Genomic DNA, 21,274 nt, shown 5'->3' with positions numbered 1-21,274 from the left:
GTCATTCGAGTGGTCAACTTTATTGTTGCCCGAGCTTTAAATGATCGCCAGTTTAAAGCTCTGTTAGAAGAAGTTGGGAATCATTATCCCGGTCTGCTTTTACACAGCAACGTGCGTTGGTTGTCAAGGGGGAAGGTGCTCAGCCGTTTTGCAGCTTGCCTGAGTGAAATCCGGACTTTTCTTGAAATGAAAGGCGTCGAGCATCCTGAGCTAGACAACACTGACTGGCTCCTGCAGTTTCACTATCTCGTGGACATAACTGGCCATCTGAACCAGCTCAATGTGAAAATGCAAGGTATTGGAAATACAATCTCATCCCTTCAACAAGCAGTGTTTGCATTTGAAAGCAAGCTGGAAGTCTTTCTCAGGGACATTGAAACAGGTCGTCTTCTGCACTTTGAAAGACTGCAACAATTTAGAGATGCATGCTTAGCAAGTGACTCCACTCAACATCTGGATCTCCAGCAGCTAGCTGGCTTTACGTTCAATCTCCTGCAGTCATTCAAAGCACGTTTTGGAGAATTTCGTGCGCGCACTGGTCTTTTCAAGTTCATCACTCATCCACATGAGTGTGCAGTGGACAAAATCGACCTGACATGCATCCCCGGGGTCTATATCGGAGACTTTGAGCTGGAAGTTGCTGACCTGAAGGCATCAGACATGTGGATGAGTAAGTTCAAGTCACTTAATGGAGAGTTGGAAAGTCTTGCGCGACAGCGAGCAGAGCTGGCGAGGGAACACAAGTGGACAGAAATTAAAAATCTTCAACCTGAAGACCAGCTGATTCTTAAAACTTGGAACGAGCTTCCTGTGACATACCACACAATGCAGCGTGTGAGTATTGCCGTATTGACCATGTTTGGCTCTACATATGCATGTGAACAGTCTTTCTCGCATATGAGGAACATTAAGACCAACCTACGCTCACGTTTAACTGATGGAAGCCTCAACGCCTGCATGAAGCTCAACCTCACCACGTATGAACCAGACTACAAGGCCATCAGCAAAACCATGCAGCACCAGAAGTCGCATTAAAAGTAAGACATATTTAATTTATTATACGTTAAAAATACTATATGGCTCTCAATGAAATATATTTAGAAATATTTGGCTTTTATGGCTCTCCCAGTCAAAAAGGTTCCCGACCCCTGCTCTACAAGGTGGAAAAGGAAGTGGAAACAGACATCCTAAAGGATTACAATGACGTGTTCACATGGTTGGGGTGTGTGCCTGGACAGCATCACATTCAGATAGATCCGGCAGTAACTCCAGTTATCCACCCTCCCAGAAAAGTCCCTTTAGCACTGAGGACAAAATCAAAAGTGAACTAGATAGAATGGAGAACCTCAGTGTGGTTGAAAAACAAACAGAACCCACTGACTGGGTTAACAGCATGGTTACTGTCAACAAGCAAAATAAAAAACTAAGGAGCTGCATAAACCCCCAAGACCTCAACAAAGCCATAAAGAGGGAACACTATCCCCTGAGGACAGTAGAGGTGGTTGTGGCCGAGATGCCAGATGCTAAAGTATTTTCTGTATTAGACACAAACCATGGATTCTGGCAAATACAACTAAACGAGGATAATTCTCAGTTGTATACCTTCAAAACACCATTTGGTCGGTACCGATTCAAACGGCTTCCTTTTGGTGTCTCGTTAGCTTCGGAAGTTTTCCCAAAATGTTTAGTGCAGAGACCGGAGGACCTAGAAGGTGTTGTGAATGTCATTGACGACATCCTAGTGTGGGGTGCTGACAAAGAACAACATGGCAAAAGGCTGAGATAGCTTCTGGACAGAATAAGGTGCATAAATCTCAAGCTCAACAAAGACAAATGTAAGATTGGAATGACAGAGATACAATATATTGGTCACATTCTGAGGGCTGAGGGCCTGAAGCCAGACCAAGAAAAAGTCAGAGCAGTAGCGGATATGCCACAGCCACAGGACAAAGCTGCACTGCTGAGGTTCCTAGGTATGTTGCAGTACCTCTCAAAGTTCATCCCGAACCTGTCTGATGTAAGCGCTTCACTCAGAAAGCTCTTGGAGGGGGGTGTTGAGTGGCATTGGGATGCACAGCAGCAACGCAGCTTCAAGCAGCTGAAGAAACTGGCAAGCAATGCCCCAGTTCTCAAGTATTATGAACAAGGATGTTACAGTATCAGTGGATGCAAGCTCTGAAGGATTGGGAGCTGTGATGATGCAGGATGGACAACCCGTTGTTTATGGCTCGAGGTCTCTTACCAACACCCAGAAGAGATATGCGCAGATAGAAAAAGAACTGTTAGCCATAGTGTATGGGTGTAAAAAATTCAAACAGTATCTGTATGGAAAAAAAGGTACAGGTGGAGTCTGACCTTAAACCACTTGAGGCAGTGTTCAAAAAAGGACTACATAAAGCTCCTCCCAGACTACAGAGGATGTTGTTGGCACTGCAGCCTTTTGACTTGTGTGTAACCTACAAACCAGGAAAAGAGTTGCACATTGCGGATACACTCAGCAGAGCTTATCTGCAAGAACAGTCTGAACAACTTCTTGAAGAGGAAATAGAAGTTAATCTTCTATCAGCACACCTTCCAATCTCAGAAGAAAAACTGAGTCAGTTCAAAACTGCAACAGCAGAGGATGGTGAACTGCAGCTCATGATGAAAGCGGTTCAGTCGGGGTGGCCAGAGCAGGTTATCCAAGTTCCGACTGAAATAAAGAAATACTGGGCGTTCAGAGAAGAACTCAGCTGCTCAGAAGGACTTGTTTTCAAAAACTCCACAGTCGTTGTCTCTGAAAAACTGAGAGCAGAAATGCTTCAAAAAATCAATGAAGCCCATCTAGGGATTGTCAAATGCAAAGAGAGGGCAAGAGATGTATTATTTTGGCCAGGGATGTCCAAACAAATTGAAGACATTGTGATGAAGTGTAGCGTCTATAAAACTTTCAAAAAGAGCAATGTGAAAGAACCACTGCTGTGCCATGATATTCCAGATCGATCATGGGCAAAACTGGGTGTGGATCTTTTCCATTTTGATCAAGGTGATTATCTACTCTGTGTAGATTACTACTCGAAGTATCCGGAAATTATCAAGCTGCCCCAGACAACAAGCAAACATGTAATTGTAGCTCTGAAATCCATGTTGCAAGACATGGAATCCCAGATGAGGATATGTCGAACAATGGACCACAGTTTGCGAGTGAGGAGTTTAAACAGTTCGTGGCAGAGTGGGAGTTTAAACACACTACATCAAGCCCAGGATTCCCACAATCCAACGGTCAAAGTGAACGTGCGATCCAGACCATAAAAAACCTGCTCAAGAAAGCACGAGAGAGCTGAGGAGACCCATATCTTGCTCTCCTTGAGTACAGAAATGCACGTTTGGATGGAGTGAGACTGTCTCCTGCCCAACTGTTAATGGATCGGCGACTGAAGACAAAACTACCAGCAACTACGCAGCTGTTGAAGCCTCAGTTGTACAAGGAAGTGCATTGACAAATGAGGAAAAGACAGTTCAAACAAACACTGCTGTGATCGAGGCGTGAGAGACCTGCCTGCACTACAGGAGGGTGAGACTGAGATTCAGAGTGGGCCATACATGGCAGCCAGCTGTCGTGAAACATTGCCATGCTCAGCCAAGGTCTTTTGTGATCCAAACACCTGAAGGCAGCACCTTTTGCAGAAACAGGCAACATCTGCTAAAGAGCAGAGAGGACAGACTTCCAGAACTGGACAGAACAGGTCAGGAACAGGAGGACTTCACGGTGTCTGCTAGTGAACCAGCAGATATCACAGTGACTCCAACACCTGTCTCTTCTCCTATAAGAGAGACTGTAACACTGGAGGTGACTACAACTACAGCAGGTCCAGTAAAGACCTCACGCTCTGGGAGATTAAAACTCCACAACGTTATTCACAGTAAAGCAAAAAAAGAAAAAAGGAAAAAAAAGAAGTAAAGTAGAGTGAATGTAATGGTGAAGTCATGTTGTTACATTACAGGTCATACACTTGTTTAATGTTTGTACTGAGGTGAAAGTAACATTGCATAGATGTTGTGTTGATTAGTAAAATAGGCCAAGTGAAAAATAAAAAAGAGAACGGAAAGTTAATAGCTTTAAGTTAAGGATAAACATCTCTAAGCTGACGCACATACATGCTTTAACAATGCTTATATTGTTATTTGAGTTTATTATTACATGATTGAGGTTTATTTGCTTTGGTTATATATTTAGGTGTTCTGCTTGAAAGAGGGAGATGTGATGTGTCGTAAGTGGGCTTGGCCTGTGGTGGCGCTGCTGCTGTAACGTACCTGTTGAATGACATGTAACACCATAGAAGAAGGCATTGTTGTAGGGTAATGTTATGCAGCCAACAGCGCCCCCTGGGGGCACTGATTGATGTATACTTGCCTTGTGTAACATGCCTCAGTTCCGTTATGGGCACAGCCGGTGAATAGACGTCTCTAAGAGATACAGCCCGACTCTGTCTGTTATTTATATGCACCTACACCTGCAACATGGTGTCAGAAGCTGTATTGGAACCCAAAGTGAGTCTTACGTTGCCTGTTGCTTAAACAGCGTGCGTTTATTTTTTTTACTAAGCGTAGCTAGAAGTTTTAGTTAGCCTGCTAGCATTAGCATCGAGCCAAGACGATGGCTTCCAATATTCCGCCGCCGGAGCCCATGAAGATGACTGGGGCTCTTCACAGCAACTGGGCTAGCTTTCTATCAGAGTTTGAGGATTATTTGCTTGCGACCGGGATCGACAAGGCAGAGAAGCCGGTGCAGGCAGCGACGCTCCGGAGGCTAATGGGGAAGGAAGCCTCCATGTTTACGTGCACAACCTGGGACTCGCAGCGGAAGAGCAGAAAGACGTCGGAGCGATACTCGACAAACTGGGGGAATACTTTACACCTACCAAAAACGTCATCTTTGAGAGGTATGTTTTTTGCAACCTTAAACAAGAGGAAGGAGAACCTGTGGATGCTTTTGTCACAAGACTGAGAGAAAAGGCTGCCACATGTGAATATGGAGCTATAAGAGACGAGCTCATAAGGGACAGGCTTGTTCTGGGAACAACTGATGAGGGCGCCAAACGACGCATGCTAGGAGAAAAGGAGCTTAAGTTGGAGGGAGCTAGGGACATTTGCCGTGCAGCGGAGGTGTTGGACAATAAGTTAAAATCCATGTCACTTAGCAGCTCTGTGCCTGGGGAGAGCATCAATGTAGCACATGGACAGCGACCAGGACGGAGACCTACCAGCAGGCCATCCGAGCCCACCAACACATCTGCACAGCCACAGAGAGGCACAGGTGAATGCAAGTACTGTGGCACACCGCGCAGACGGGGGCGAGACCTGTGCCCCGCATTTGGAAAGTCATGTCGCTTGTGTGGCACTGCTAATCACTTTGCCAAAGTATGCATGAAAAGAGGCCAGCAAGCAGCACGTCAGTTGAATGCTGTGGATGACCCGCCGCTAGGGGACCCGGAGGACCCGGAGAACACTCAAAGGAAAAAGTGGTTTGTAAAGCTGCCACTGCACAGAGGGGTCCAGAGGTGCCAGCTTGACTCTGGAGCCACCTGCAACGTGATGAGCTTGAAAGACAAGATGAGACTGGCGCCTAGAGCGCCTCTTCAGAAAAGCCTCACCAGGCTGAGACTCTACAACAGTGAGTGGATGAGCTCAATGGGCGTGTACAGCACACAGTGTGTCATCAGGGGCAAGACACACAGACTGGACTTTGAGGTCGTGCACACCAGCCAGAAGCCCTTGCTTTCAGGGGAGACATGCGAGAGACTTGGCTTGATACGCTTCACCATTCCCGAAGAGCTGAATAAAGTGGAGCACTGCAAGACAGGTGAGCTAACCAAAGACTGTCTCATTAACACTTACAATGACGTGTTCACCAGCCCAGTCGAGTCGCTGCCAGGTGATGTTCACTTCGAGTTGGATAGCACTGTGGCCCCTGTCCAGTGCGCACCAAGAAATGTCCCGGTGGCCCTCAAGGCAGCTGTTAAGGCGCAGCTGGACCAATATGAAAAGGATGGACACTTAACCACAGTCACTCAGCCCACAGACTGGATTAGCAATCTGGTCATAGTGAAGAAGCCGGACAAATTGAGGCTTTGCATCGACCCCAAGCCACTTAATCGAGCCCTGAAAAGGTCCCATTACCTCATGCCCACTTTAGATGACGTGCTATCCAAGCTGCCTAAGGCACGTATCTTCACCCTGGTGGATGCGCGCGACGCATTCTTGCAGTGTCACCTGGATGAGGAGAGCAGCCTGATGACAACGTTCTGGATGCCGTGGGGTAGAAAGCGATGGCTGAAGCTCCCTTTCGGCGTGTCAGTTGCACCAGAGCTGTACCAGAGGAAACAACATGAGCTGCTGGCCGGTTTGAAAGGAATTGAGCCCATAGCCGATGACATCCTCATAGTCAGCTGTGGGGACACGGAGGAGGAGGCCGTTCACAACCACGACGCAAACCTCATTGCTCTGATGGACAGATGCAGGGAAGTGAAGCTGAGGCTGAGCATAAAAAAGCTGCAGTTTCGTGTGAGGGAGGTCCGCTTCCACGGCCACATACTGTCGGTGGAGGGCCTCAAAGCTGATCCCGAGAAGGTCAGGGCAGTCCTGGACATGCCAAACCCCACGGATGCTTCGTTAACCATTTATTGAGGTTCATGCCCCGCTTGTCAGAGGTGTGTGAACCGCTGAGAAGGTTGCTGGACAAAGATGTGCCGTGGCACTGGTTGCCCAAACATGTTGCTGCTATGAAGGAAATCAAGACGCTGGTCACGGCGGTGCTAGTACTACGTTACTATGATGTCAGCAAGCCAGTCACCATACAGAGCGACTCCAGTCAGACCGGTTTGGCCTGCTGCCTGCTTCAGGGGGGACAGCCGGTCGCGTTCACCTCCCGCGCGCTGAACCAGACGGAGCAAAACTACGCACAGATTGAGAAGGAGTGCCTGAGCATCGTATTCGCTTGTCAACGCTTCCACTGCTACCTATATGGGAGGGGTGATGTGACTGCAGAGACCGACCACCGCTCGCTGGTGTCAATCTTCACTAAGCCCCTTCTCAGTGCACCAAAGCGCCTTCAAAGCATGCTCCTCACACTTCAGAACTACTGCCTCACGGTGATGTATGTACAAGCCAGGCCCTGAAATGTACATAAGTGACACGCTCAGCAGAGCCACCACCCCACCACAGAGAATGGACACTCAGTACAGACGTGAAATGGTCTGCAGCATGCAGCAGGTGCAGTACGACACGGCAGCCATTCAGCAAGCAGACTATCTAAACGTCACCAGCCAACGCCTCGCACAGATTCGAAAACACACAGAGGAGGATGTGTGTCTTCAAACACTCAAGTCAGTCGTGTTGGAGGGATGGCCAGAACGCTAAGAGGAGAGCCCCATAGCCGTCAGAGAATACTGGGCCATCAGAGATTAAATAAGCCCACAGGACGGTGTGCTTTTTAGGAGCCAGCGTGTCATCATTCCGAAAGCTATGCGTCCTGAGATGCTGAGACGGATCCACTACAACCATGGGGGGGGGGGGTGAGGCTTGTTATAGACAGGCCCGGGATACTATCTACTGGCCAAATATGCAGGGGAAATCAAAGACTATGTGCAGCAGTGCTCAGTGTGTAACGAGTATGCACACGAGCAACAGAAAGAGACTATGATGTCACACTCGCTCCCCACACGTCCCTGGCAGCTGGTGAGCATGGACTTGTTCAGCTACGCAAGACAGGACTTCCTGCTCATGGTGGATCACTATTCAGACTTCTGGGAGATTGATCTACCCCCAGACCTGTCGGCAGAAACGACCATTGGAAGGTGCAAAGCGCAGTTTGCACGGTACGGTATCCCTGACTGGGTCATTTCCGACTGTGGAGGTCAGTTTGATTGTGGAGAGTTTCGGGCGTTTGCGAGGGAGTGGGGCTTCGAACATGTCATGTCCTCCCCGAGACACCCAAAAGCTAACGGCAAAGCAGAGTCTGCAGTGAAGATTGTGAAAGGCCTATGCAGAAAAGCAGACCGGGCCGACGAAGACTCCTGGAAGGCTTTTCTACACTGGAGAAACATGCCCACTGAGGACATGCGCTGCAGCCCAGCACAATGGCTGATATCACGGATTCTGAGAACTCTTCTGCCTGTGGCCGACCAGCTGCTAGCACCTCAGGTCATCACTGGGGTCACCGACAAGCTGAGGGTGAAGCATCAGGCAGCGAAGCTGACATATGACAGAACTGCGAGGGATCTGCCAGAGCTAAACGTCGGCCAGCCTGTCAGGATGAAACCACTCCCGGGTGACAGGACAGGCCGATGGAGGAGAGGTGTATGCTGCAGCAGGTGGGACCGCGGTCCTATCTCGTCAACGTGGAGGGACCACGTATCGTCCCAACAGGGTTGATCTCCGACCAGCAGAGGTTGCCCCTCCACAGCCGTCAGCCCACACAGAACGGCCACCGGAGCAGCCTGTGGGCGCGTGCGCAGCTGAAGGGGCCATGTGAGCGGAGGCAGCATGGAGGAAGTCGTCAGCAGCCCTGTAATGTCTCAAAGGTCGTCAGCCCTGAGGTCGCCGCCATCTCCCCCACAGGCTGTGACCACAGCATGCCGTGAGTTACAGGGCCGGGCCTTCTCCCGGAGCGGGAGGCAAATGAAGCCTCCAGGAAAACTTGACCTCTAGGTCATACACTGTACTGAGATTGACACACACACACACTCACACGCGCACACACACACACACACACACACACACACACACACACACACTCACTCATACACACACACACACACACACACACACTGGACTGTGGACATTAAAAAAAAACGAAACAAAAACTGTGACGTTCACTTATGTTCTTCTTCAGTGGTTTTGTGGATGCTGTGACGCTGCCATTTTGTTGTTATTGTTCTGCAATATAGACTTGCTGTTCCTTCTTGATGCAGTATTTCCATTGCACCATTTTAATATTGGGATATGAGCACTAATGTTCTAATGGCTAATACGGGGTCCTCCCTATAGTCCCCGGGTCCTATAATCCCCGGGTCCTATGTTCCCCGCTTTGTATGGGACCGGGGAATATCGGACCTTTTTGTATACAGAGGGCCCTATATTCCCCACTTTTCCCCAAAAGGGTCCTATGTTCCCCGTTTTGTATATGCAGGGGAACATAGGACCTTTCTTTATAAAGAAAGGTCCTATGTTCCCCGGTCAGCAGGTTTGACGCTGTTTGGCGCAAAAAGTGCATTTTCAATAATGCATTATTTAGGGCAGATTATTAAGAAGACAATGAATCATACGATTTCTATTTTTATATCACAAAAACGAATTCACAAAGTCCAGGTTGGCTAAAGTATGTGGAAACTTTCGACACTAAACCAATTTCAACTTATTAGGCTATAGCCTATATTTGGGCGCATAACCCACCCCGGTAGTTCTCTGATATTTATGCGTGAAATGTGTCACTTATCGAGGAAAATGCGCCTCGCCGAGTAGGTGAGCTGGCTCGTCTGTGTCTGAATGTAATATAGTAAGCCTATGCTCCTTGGGCAATTGTACCCGGGCGTAGCTCAGTCGGTAGAGCTCTCGCCTATGGATCGCAAGGTCGTGAGTTCGATCCCGGGTGCCGCCAACTCAGCGTATGAGTAGCACATTGTGCGAGAAGTGCTGGGAGCTGAGGATAGGTGTTGTGTTCCGTCCTCAGCAGTCCATCTCCCAGAGGTCTAGTGCATTGTACCAGGGATAGACTCCTGCGAAAGCTAGCTGATATCGACAATAGGCCAATTCCGACCCACTTCTTCTATGTTCGCTAGAAAGCCGTCGTTCCCATCATAACCACACCAGCTTATTGGGAAAAGCATCTGACAGATATTAGATAGAAACCATCTGCTCAGTAAGGCCCTTTAAGCATCATAATTGTAATGATAATAATAATAATAATAATAACATAATAATAATGACAATAATAATAATAGCCTAATAATAATAATAATAATGATGATGATGATGATGATGATAATAATAACAATATAGCCTTATATTAGAAATGCTAAAAATTGGATAATTGAAATATTTATAATTATAAAGTAGGCTAATATAGCATGGTAATAACAAAATAATAACAATATCTGCCTGGTCTCTTAAGATTCTAAGATGCTGTATGCTACAGAAATAACGGGACATAGGCCTAGGCTAATGAATACGCCTTTTTGACAAAATATGAATGAAAGGCTAATCAACAACGCTAAAGCTGAATAACAAAACACATATTGCTCGAAAAATAATTTATAAATAGCCAAATGCACACATGATTTCGAGTTTGGAAATATTTAAAACTTGTCGTGGATGTGTGGTCATCTGCACGCAAGTTTCCTGGCGTTCTAAACCACATGATCAAAATTCACCAATGTCTAAACCGCCTGCCAACTTGCAACAATTTGCAACAATCGGTTGTTATCGGTGATAACTCGTGGACTCACTGTCATGTGCTTACTAGGCTACAAGAAGACAAACAATGGCGATAGTTATGGATGGTGATCGAGGGGGCAAAGTGTTGGTACATGAGAACTTCAGATATCAGAAGCACCGCACCAGTCAAGACACCATTAGATGGAGATGCTGGAGGTGGAACTGTAGAGTGCCACTGATCACAAATAGATTTGAAGTGGAGGACGTGGATGCTTACATTATTGTGCACGATGTTGGGGAACACGTGCATCCCCCTGACGGAGAAATGGTGCACCGTGCAGAATTCCGACAGGGGGTGATTGCAGAAGTTGCGAGGGAGCCAACAGTCCCAATCAGAAGGATCTATAATACGCAAAGGGTCCTGCAGCATCGGCAACGTCAAATCCAAGGTGGCGGCGACAGACCACCACCACAAGGATTCCAGTCTGTAAGGACTGTTATGGCCAGAGCACGCGCAGCAGTCACGCCCCCGATTCCAGCTACCCTTGAGGATGTCGTCATCGAAGGTGCATGGGCTGAAACATGGGCCAGGGAACAGTTCCTCCTGCACCAAGACAACGAGTGGGCTATCGCTGTGTTTGCCACAGAGGGAAACATCAGGAAGCTGCGAGGCTGTGGAACCATATATATGGATGCAACGTTCAGAACGCGCCCCCGCCCCTTCAGCCAAGTTTTTACAGTACTTGGAAACATGCATGGCTTCGTTATCCCTCTTGTGCATGCGCTGATGGGCCAGCGCACAATTGGGCACTACCAGCAGGTGCTCGATTGCATCAAACGGGAAACCAGGAGGATTACGCAGCACCACTGGGCACCTCAAAAGGTCATATGCGACTTTGAACAGGCACTTATCAATGTGCTGGAAACAGAACTTCCAAGGGCACAAGTGAGTGGATGCTACTTCCATTTCAGTCAAGCCCTGTGGAAGAGGGTGCAAAGACTTGGACTGACTACTGCATTCCGGGATGACCTTCAGTTGGCAGCAGTCATCCGCAAGGTGATGGCACTCGGCCACCTACCACTGGACACAGTTCAAGGCAACTTCGCCCTGCTCGTTCACCACCCAGACACGAGGCGCGTCCAGCGGGACCATCCAGAGCTGCATGACTTCCTGCAGTATGTCGGGAACACATACGTCCATGATGGAGCCCTCTTCCCACATCCAATGTGGAACGTCTATGCACGCAACATGGAGCAAAGGACCAACAACCACGTTGAGTGTAAGTGACTAAGACTTATTTTCTGATTTATTGAATAATCAGCGAACAGACTTTATTTTTGATGTGTGGCCCATAACACGCTTAACATTTTCATGCGACACCACAGAAGCGTGCAGGCTATGATAACGTAGGCCAATTGTATGATTATGGTTGTGTAAATTAGGCTATACTGTTTTTAGTCGATTATTTGTATCATTATTTAGAAAAATAATATAGCATCGGTGTAGGACTCACAGTCAACCATTGCTTTGGATACTCTTAAAGCTTGATGAATCTACATTGTTTCCATCAATTAGCTGTGGAATTCACCATAGGCTATGTGTTTAACTTTCATTTTAAAAATCAGTTTAACACAATCCAGCATAATTTTTGGAGGTCTACATCACACAAAGGCCTACACTCCTAAAGCTGTATTATGCATTCATGTTTATCAAGCCACTGTCAACATGTTTAGCATATTCACATTTCTTTAACAGTTTACATGATTAACCTCTTGTTTTTGTTTTTGTAGCTTATCATCGCACTCTAAATGATGCGGTCCAAGTGCGCCACCCATCCCTTTGGATGTTTCTGCGCCACATTAAGGACCAGCAAACCCTGGCAGAGGAAAGGCTAGAGATGGCGGAGCGAGGAGATGCTCCCCCAAGGCGGAAGCCCAAGTGGAGGAGGTTGGAGGCCCGTCTCCTGCGGCTCAAGGGTCAACTGGATGCTGGTCACAGAGATTTGGAATCATATTGGAGGGCTGTAAGCCATCACATTTTCAGATAGGCTGAGTTGAGGTTTTAGCCCCTCTTTGTTGAGTAGCCTAATGGGCTAGAACTACTCATTTTGCTTTTTTTGAAGAAGAAAAAAGCCTTAACGTTAGGCTAGTTAGGCCTTGGAGATTTTTGTTTTAGACCATGCCTTTTCTGGGGGGCTTCTGCCATAGACCAACCCTTTTTCAGCCAAGCTTTTACTAGAAGCATTTTGTTATTAATAGCCTATTATCAGTGTTACTATTGATAGTATCATGCCTGTAATTGTTATTTGTTATTAGGCCTCTTTTATAATTAGGCTATTATTATTATTATTATTATTATTATTAAAGAAGAACATCAAAGGATGTAAGGTAGCACTCATCAAATGAAAAAAAAAGACACAATTCTCTATTTTACCATTTCATTGTTTGGCATCAGTCAATAACTTGGCCGGGTGGTCTTCTTCAGAAACCTTAATGACTGATGCCAAACAATAAAATGGTGAAATAGAGGACTGCCTCTGTTATTTTTTTACCATTTGGTGAGTGTTACCTTACATCCTTTGATGTTCGTCTTTGATTCATGTTTTTGGTTTAGCACCTCCACAAGCCTTTAGTTTTTTGAGAAGCACATATTATTATTATTAGGCAATTAGCCTATTGTGTAAGGTAGGCGGCCCCCGTTGATGGATACTTTGTGCTGGTCCTAAATTCCCAAGTCCTGGTCTAAGTTCTCTGCCTAAAAAGTTCATCATTAAAGTCTTTTTGAAAGAAAGTCTGCCAAGTGATTTAATATGGAAAACGAACTGCAAAGTAACAAGAAAGTGGCTGAAGTGTCCAGTGCTGTGCAAATTGAACTTTGAGCGAAGGTGGAAATGGCTAGGTTATACTGGTAGGCGGTCCTACTGCAAGACAAACTTGCGTTGATTGCCGACTGTCCATGCTGAGCCGGAGAGCCAACTAACTAGGCCTACTGCAGTAAATATTGGTAAGAAATAACAATAAAGCAAATTACAGCCTCCTCTAGGCCTAATTTGGATACGCACTCAAGGTGGCCTGCGATATACAACAGCCAACAATGGTAATACGGCCTAATTTAATCAGCGGAGGAATAGATTGTCGTAGCCTACATCTCAGCCATGACCCCAGTTTTTATTATTTTGGACCCGTTAAGGAAATAATTTGCAAAAAGGGTTCTAAGTTCCCCGGTTTGTTCCTCGATTGGCAATAGCGGGGAATATAGGACCCTTTATTTGGAAAAAGGTCCTATGTTCCCCTGGAAACAGCGGGGAATATAGGACCCTTTTTCCAAAAGAGGGTTCTATGTTCCCCGGTGTCTATTGCAACGGGGATTATAAGACTTTTTAGGGGAAAACGGGGAATATGGGACCCTTTTTTTTCGAAAGGGTCCTATGTTCCCCGATCGGGGAATATAGGACCCGGGGACTATAGGCACAGCCCCGCTAATACTATCCATTATATTGTTTGGTATTGTATTCTACGAAAGGAAGGGAGATGTTGCAGGGTAATGTTATGCAGCCAACAGCGCCCCCTGGGGGCGCTGATTGATGTATACTTGCCTTGTGTAACATGCCTCAGTTCCGTTATGGGCACAGCCGGTGAATAGACGTGTCTAAGAGACACAGCCCGACTCTGTCTGTTATTTATATGCCCCTACACCTGCAACAGGCATTCAGCAAAAAGACGGTTGAGCTGAATCAACTTGCTATCCGTCTGAGTTATTGTGTCGCCTCATTGTTAATCTAATTAACAATACATATATGACATCCGGGGCCTTGCCGGTGCTTGTACGAGACATGAACGCTGAGGCTGGTCGGGTAATTGCTAAACTGATCACCACAGCGTGCCATGTGTTAAAAACCCCACAGCCCTTCACTGCGTACTGCAGTGTGATGGATCTTCAACAGAAGAAGGGGGTTGCCCTGGGGACGCAGCACCACACCGACATGGCCTGTCTGTCGGCGGCGAGTATCTATCTGATGTTACACTGTTTGTCATCCTGTCAGTCAAACCTCCATTTTCGATGGGTTTAGCATTTTGTGTTTTCCAGAAAAATATTTGTTAATAATCAAACTGATGGCGGCACGGTGGCGCAGTGGTTAGCGCGGTCGCCTCACAGCAAAGAAGGTCCTGGGTTCGAGTTCCGGTGTAGTCCAACCTTGGGGGTCATCCCGGGTCGTCCTCTGTGTGGAGTTTGCATGTTCTCCCCATGTCTGCGTGTGTTTCCTCCGGGGACTCCGGTTTCCTCCCACAGTCCAAAGACCTGTAGGTCAGGTGGATCGGCCGTACTACATTGTCCCTAGGTGTGTGTGTGTGTGTGTGTGTGTGTGTGTGTGTGTGTGTGTGTGTGTGTGTGTGTGTGTGTGTGTGTGTGTGTGTGTGTGTGTGTGTGTGTGTGTGTGTGTGTGTTTGTGTGTGTGTGTGTGTGTGATGGCCCTGTGATGGCCCGGCGGCCTGTCCAGGGTGTCCCCCTGCCTGCCGCCCAGTGACTGCTGGGATAGGCTCCAGCATCCCCGCGACTCTGAGAGCAGGATAAGCGGTTCAGATAACTGATGGATCCAACTGATTATTTTACAACCGGTGTCATGAAAGCTGAACATTCGACCACATCACAACCACGAAAAGGTAACGTGTTAGAAGTGATGGGGATTATATTTGCCGTTTTCCCTCCTTCCTTTGCTTACATACTTGGACTGGATTTCATTGAGCACTGACACGAGGCGTGGTTAAGCAGTGTTTATAAGATGACGTCAATGTGAGGCGCCTGCGCATCCCCTGGAGTTAATGGCGGTAAGTTTGCATAATACGCCTCATGATACGCCATGTTGGACACTACAGGTTCACGCCATTCCAGCTGAAGGACTTTAAAAAAACACACGTTTCTGTTATGTTTGAGGATCCATCCACAATCAACCTAAAGTGAACTAACATACCAAGACGGAGTCCGCCGCTTACGGGAGCTGAGACCCACGTGGCTGAGGCCTTGTCGAGGGACCTGCTAATTGTTAGCCTGCTATCTTGGTAAGCTAGCCCACCTCCCGGCTATTTCTCTAGTCTGCGAAATCACTCCATCTTTCTGCTTCTTCCCTCGTTTTTCGTCTTTTTTACACACTCCAGGTTAGGACTGGCATTGTATGCGTAACCCTTAACCCCTAGACCCCACTAGTCTGTAACTAATGGGCAATTAACAACACCACATATACATGGCGCTCACATAAATGATCAAAACACCGAAAACGTTGATTTTGTATTTTGTCCATAGTAAATGAATTTTGAGTGTAAGTTTTATGAAGTGTGTGTGTGTGTGGGGGGGGGGGGTAGGTCTGGTGAACTTCCGTACTACTCTATAAATGTTGTATGTCTGTGATTTAAAAACAAAGGTGGCTGAATGAATTGTGACTAAATGTTGTGAGTGACAGACCGGGAGTTTTGGATATATGTTGATAGACTGAAGAGCCAACTCCTTGATGCACTCATCAGAAGCACAACGAGCCGTTTCAAGGACCTGGAGAGTGACAAGATTCTTCAGGCAGCTGCGAGTTTGTTCGACCCGAGGGAGTGGCCCGCAGAGGAGGCAGACCTGGCCAGTTACAGAGCAGACCACTTTGCTGACATACTGGATAGGGTGGGCTGTGACTGGGGTCAGGCAAGGCACCAGGAGTGGCCAAGAGCAACACTGGTGATCGAAGCGCTGCCCCAGGTCCAACAAATCAAGGTATGGGCAGACTTTAACAGACACTGATAGGCTGAAGAGCTTCCCCAACCTGCTGATGGTGGTGGTTGAGCTGATCCTCCTGCTCCCACTATCCACCGCTGCCTGTGGGCGTGACTTCAGTGCCATGAAGCACATTAAAACAGATTAGCAGAGCAACCCTTCAGTTGAAATATTGTGGAAACTGCTGTCCATTAGCACTGAGGGGCCAGCAGTTCCCGACCTCGAGGCGGAGCGTGTTTTACAAAGATGGCTGTCAGGAGCGCAGAGAGCACGTCGGCGTCATCAAGATTTGTATGGTGTCATTAGGTTTTAGATGCGAAGCTTTATACAGCCTGTTGTTTCACTCACTCACTCAATCCCACACACTTAACGAGTCCACCTGTGGGGGGAAGGATGGACGGACAGGGGGGATGGATGGACGGTGGATGGATGGACGGGGGATGGGTCATACCATTTTTGATATGTAATATTTGTTACAAGGCATCTATGACACACTGTGTACATGTTATTTTTCATTTACTTAAAGATGAAACATGACAATGAATTGTAGTCTCTGTTGTTATAAATAAATAAAACCATCTGTATAGGGGCAAGTAAAAATGGACTTTTGGGCATCCAGGTAGTGTAGCGGTCTGTTCCATTGCCTACTAACACAGGGATCGCCGGTTCGAATCCCTGTGTTACCTCCAGCTTGGTCGGGCGTCCCTACAAACACAATTGTCCGTATCTGCGGATGGGCAGCCGGATGTGGGTATGTGTCCTGGTTACTGCACTAGCACCTCCTCTGGTCGGTCGGGGTGCCTGTTCAGGGGGGGAGGGGGAACTGGGGGGACTAGCATGATCCTCCCACGTGCTACGTCCCCCTGGGGAAACTCCTCACTGTCAGGTGAAAAGAAGCGGCTGGTGACTCCACATGTATGGGAGGAGGCATGTGGTCATCTGCAGCCCTCCCCGGATCAGCAGAGGGGGTGGGCAGAGACCGGGACAGCTCGGAAGAGTGGGGTGATTGTACAAGTACAATTGGTGAGAAAAAGGGGGAACCCCCCCCCAAAAAAAGCTTTATCAGCCAATATGATGACATGCCGATATCACCGTGCATCCCTTACACACACACACACACACACACACACACACACACACACACACACACACACACACACACACATAAAACCAATTAATGCCATGCTACCTTTGCTGTAATTGCCAGTGCGACGTGCCACTGTGACGGGGTCAGAGGCCCTGGCAGCAGTCCTGTCACTGGGGCTGTTGTAGGGCTGGTAGTCTGGGGAGCGCCTCTTCTGTGTACCCTGAACCTCTTCTGCCTTCATGGCGATGGCCTTCTCCAGCAGCCCTAGATTGCCTCGTGTCATATCCCAGTTCTCTGAGTCATCTGTCACTCCTGAGCCCTCTGAAGAGTGATCCTGCTCCTCACCCTCCTCCTCATCTTCCTCACCATCTTCCTCATAATCCTCTTCTTCCTCAGAGTGAACTTCTATACCCACGGTTGTGGGAGATGCTTTGTTCGAATCATGGTCTTCCTCTTCCACCACCTCAGCTGTTTCACTCTCCTGCCTCTCTTCCGCTTCCTGCTCCTCTTCCTTTCTCTCCCCCTCCTCTTCATCCTCTTCTTCATAATTTTCCTCCTCCTCTCCCTCAGTCATAGGGATGCTGACATCGTCTTCCCTGAGTGAGACATTTGCTTCAGGTCCCTGAGTGTGAGGAGGACTGGAAGTGTGAGGGGCGTCAACTTTTTCATGGCCCTCTTCGTCTTCCACCCCTCCCCTCCCTCCTTCCTTCCTTTGTTCCTGCACTGGTTCTTTGGCCTGATGGTTGTTATGACCCCCACTAGAGTATTGGTGGTCCAAGTTCTCCTGGCTCATGAATTTATTCTCTGCTTTTTCCTCGTCTAGAACCTTCCCCTTTTGCTCCTCCCCCTCCCACTCCACCTCCTCTTTTGCTGCTTCCTTTCTTCTCCCTTCTGCATTGCTCTCAGGCTGCTCCAGTAACCCATGTTCTGCAATAGACTCGTCCTCCTCTTGCTGCGTCTCCTTTTCAGCCTCCTTGGCTTGGTCTTGCTGACAGGTGTTCTCCACCTCGGTGTCTCCTTCAATCTCAGGCGCTGTGCTGAAAGGCTCTGAGATTATGAGCTCTAACTTGTCTTCTGATTGAACAATGTCCTCACGAGTGTCTGTGGCTGTAGATGGTCTTTCTGTCTCATCTGTTGCCACCAGTGAGACATCTGCTGACAATTTAGAACATAGATAGATGGTTAATGACAATTAAGGCAAGAAGATGTTCAGCACATATGCCTGGTGCGTGTCGATTTGGTCACTGCATGTAATATGAATTGAATATGTGTTCATTGCTGGAAAAAAACATACTACATTTCTAAGACTTCATTTTTGCTATCACCTTTACCTTCATCCAGCACTGTCCATATTCAGATTGATATATTATGCAATCCTGCCTCTGACGTGCTTACATCTTAATATCATGTCTAATATCCTCTGTCCTTCACTTACCTTTCACTAACTCTCGCCTGCTTTTAATTTTGTTCTTTTTCTTTTCTTTGAGGTCCTCTTCCTCATCCTCTTTTTGCTCCGTCTCGCTGTTGACATCACTGTCCACAGTAAAACCCTCATCCATGACCAGTTTGAGTGGTTGGCTTCTCCTTTTTGAAGTCGACTGACTCTCCTCTGCCTCCTCCATTTTCCTTTTCTTCACCATGGGGCATCCCAGTACACTGAAAGGGGGTAAGTACAATGGGTATGCCTATGTCATTTGTGGCTATTGTATACAATATAAATACAACATACACTCACTGGCCACTTTATTAGGTACACCTTGCTAGTACCGGGTTGGACCCCCTTTTGCCTTCAGAATTGCCTTAATCCTTCGTGGCATAGATTCAACAAGGTACTGGAAACATTCCTCAGAGAGTTTGGTCCATATTGACATGATAGCATCACGCAGTTGCTGCAGATTTGTCGGCTGCACATCCATGATGCGAATCTCCCGGTCCACCACATCCCAAAGGTGCTCTATTGGATTGAGATCTGGTGACTGTGGAGGCCATTTGAGTACAGTGAACTCATTGTCATGTTCAAGAAACCAGTCTGAGATGATTCGAGCTTTATGACATGGCGCGTTATCCTGCTGGAAGTAGCCATCAGAAGATGGGAACACTGTGGTCATAAAGGGATGGACATGGTCAGCAACAATACTCAGGTAGGCTGTGGCGTTGACACGATGCTCAGTTGGTACTAAGGGGCCCAAAGTGTGCCAAGAAAATATCCCCCACACCATTACACCACCACCACCGGCCTGAACCGTTGATACAAGGCAGGATGGATCCATGCTTTCATGTTGTTGACGCCAAATTCTGACCCTACCATCCGAATGTCGCAGCAGAAATCGAGACTCATCAGACCAGGCAATGTTTTTCCAATCTTCTATTGTCCAATTTTGGTGAGCCTGTGCGAATTGTAGCCTCAGTTTCCTGTTCTTAGCTGACAGGAGTGGCACCCGGTGTGGTCTTCTGCTGCTGTAGCCCATCTGCCTCAAGGTTCGACGTGTTGTGCGTTCAGAGATGCTCTTCTGCATACCTCGGTTGTAATGAGTGGTTATTTGAGTTACTGTTGCCTTTCTATTAGCTTGAACCAGTCTGGCCATTCTCCTCTGACCTCTGGCATCAACAAGGCATTTTCGCCCACAGAACTGCCGCTCACTGGATATTTTCTCTTTTTCGGACCATTCTCTGTAAACCCTAGAGATGGTTGTGCGTGAAAATCCCAGTAGATCAGCAGTTTCTTAAATACTCAGACCAGCCCGTCTGGCACCAACAACCATGCCACGTTCAAAGTCACTTAAATCACCTTTCTTCCCCATTCTGATGCCCGGTTTGAACTGCAGCAGATCGTCTTGACCATGTCTACATGCCTAAGTGCATTGAGTTGCTGCCATGTGATTGGCTGATTAGAAATTTGCGTTAACGAGCAGTTGGACAGGTGTGCTTAATAAAGTGGCCAGTGAGTGTATATTGTATACAAACGTACAAAATCCCTACAACGCTGGCTAGACAGTGGTATATATTTTGTTTGTACTGATCAATAAGGTCTTAACCAACAACGCTTGCAGAGCTAACACTCCGTTTCCATCTTTATTGTGGTGATGAAATATCACAATAACTTTGAGGTTAAAACGCACAATAACTTTGAGGTTAAAATGCACTTATTGTAAGTCGCTTTGGATAAAAGTGTCGACTAAATGACTGTAATGTAATGTAAAACAGACTGAAAACTTAAGTTTGAGTGTAATATACATCCATATTAAATTCACAGTGCTTTAAATGATTATTTTTGTATTTGTGTAAAGATGTGCTAACGTATTAACTCTACTTCTTCTTTCGTCTTGTTCCCTGTTTCTCAGCGGTCATCACAGTGGATTTGATAGTTTCCATCAGTATCCTGTGAGGTCACAGTACTGATGGCGGTCGTTGTTAACCCGGGCCTTGACCGATCCGGTATAGTCTTGTCAATCTGCATACTGATTTGGCAAAATGTTACATTGGATGCCCTTTCTGACACAACCACTAACCCTATGGAAGGGGCACAGGTAAAGCTCTGGATGCCATCCCATAACATGTTAACTCTAGACATTTTACAAATCTTCAGGTTGAAACAGTGAATAATGAGGATAATGGAGAGTTGCTACATTAATCTTATCTGCATATTAGCTGGATAAATATATATCTTGATGAATCTTATCTGCATATTATCTGGATGAATATATATCTAGATGGATCTTATCTGCATATTATCTATATAAATATATATCTAGATGAATCTTATCTGCATATTATCTAGATACATATATATCTTGATGAATCTTATCTGCATATTATCTAGATAAATATATATCTAGATGCATCTTATCTGCATATAATCTATATAAATATATATCTAGATGAATCTTATCTGTATATTATCCAGATAAATATATATCTAGATGAAACTTGGCCCTGTGTTGGCCTGGTGGCCTGTCCAGGGTGTCTCCCCGCCTGCCGCCCAATGACAGCTGGAATAGGCTCCAGCATCCCCGCCACCCTGA

The 21,274-nt window shown here is 46.9% G+C and overlaps 1 protein-coding gene across 1 annotated transcript in view; it reads right to left on the bottom strand.

Moving 5' to 3' along the window:
- Positions 1-21,274, bottom strand: part of LOC130130393 (myelin transcription factor 1-like) — a 254,900-nt gene that overhangs the window by 232,943 nt on the left and 683 nt on the right. Inside the window, exons 4-5 of the mRNA XM_056300096.1 lie at positions 18,688-18,908; positions 17,355-18,407 (exon numbers count right to left, since the gene is read on the bottom strand). Coding sequence (XP_056156071.1) covers positions 17,355-18,407; positions 18,688-18,908 — 1,274 coding nt within the window. The remainder of the gene's footprint in view (positions 1-17,354; positions 18,408-18,687; positions 18,909-21,274) is intronic.

Source organism: Lampris incognitus, chromosome 2, assembly GCF_029633865.1.
Source record: "Lampris incognitus isolate fLamInc1 chromosome 2, fLamInc1.hap2, whole genome shotgun sequence".
Taxonomy (NCBI): Eukaryota; Metazoa; Chordata; class Actinopteri; order Lampriformes; family Lampridae; genus Lampris; species Lampris incognitus.
Note: the sequence above shows the minus strand (reverse complement) of the source record. Positions and strands in the feature narration are given on the sequence as shown.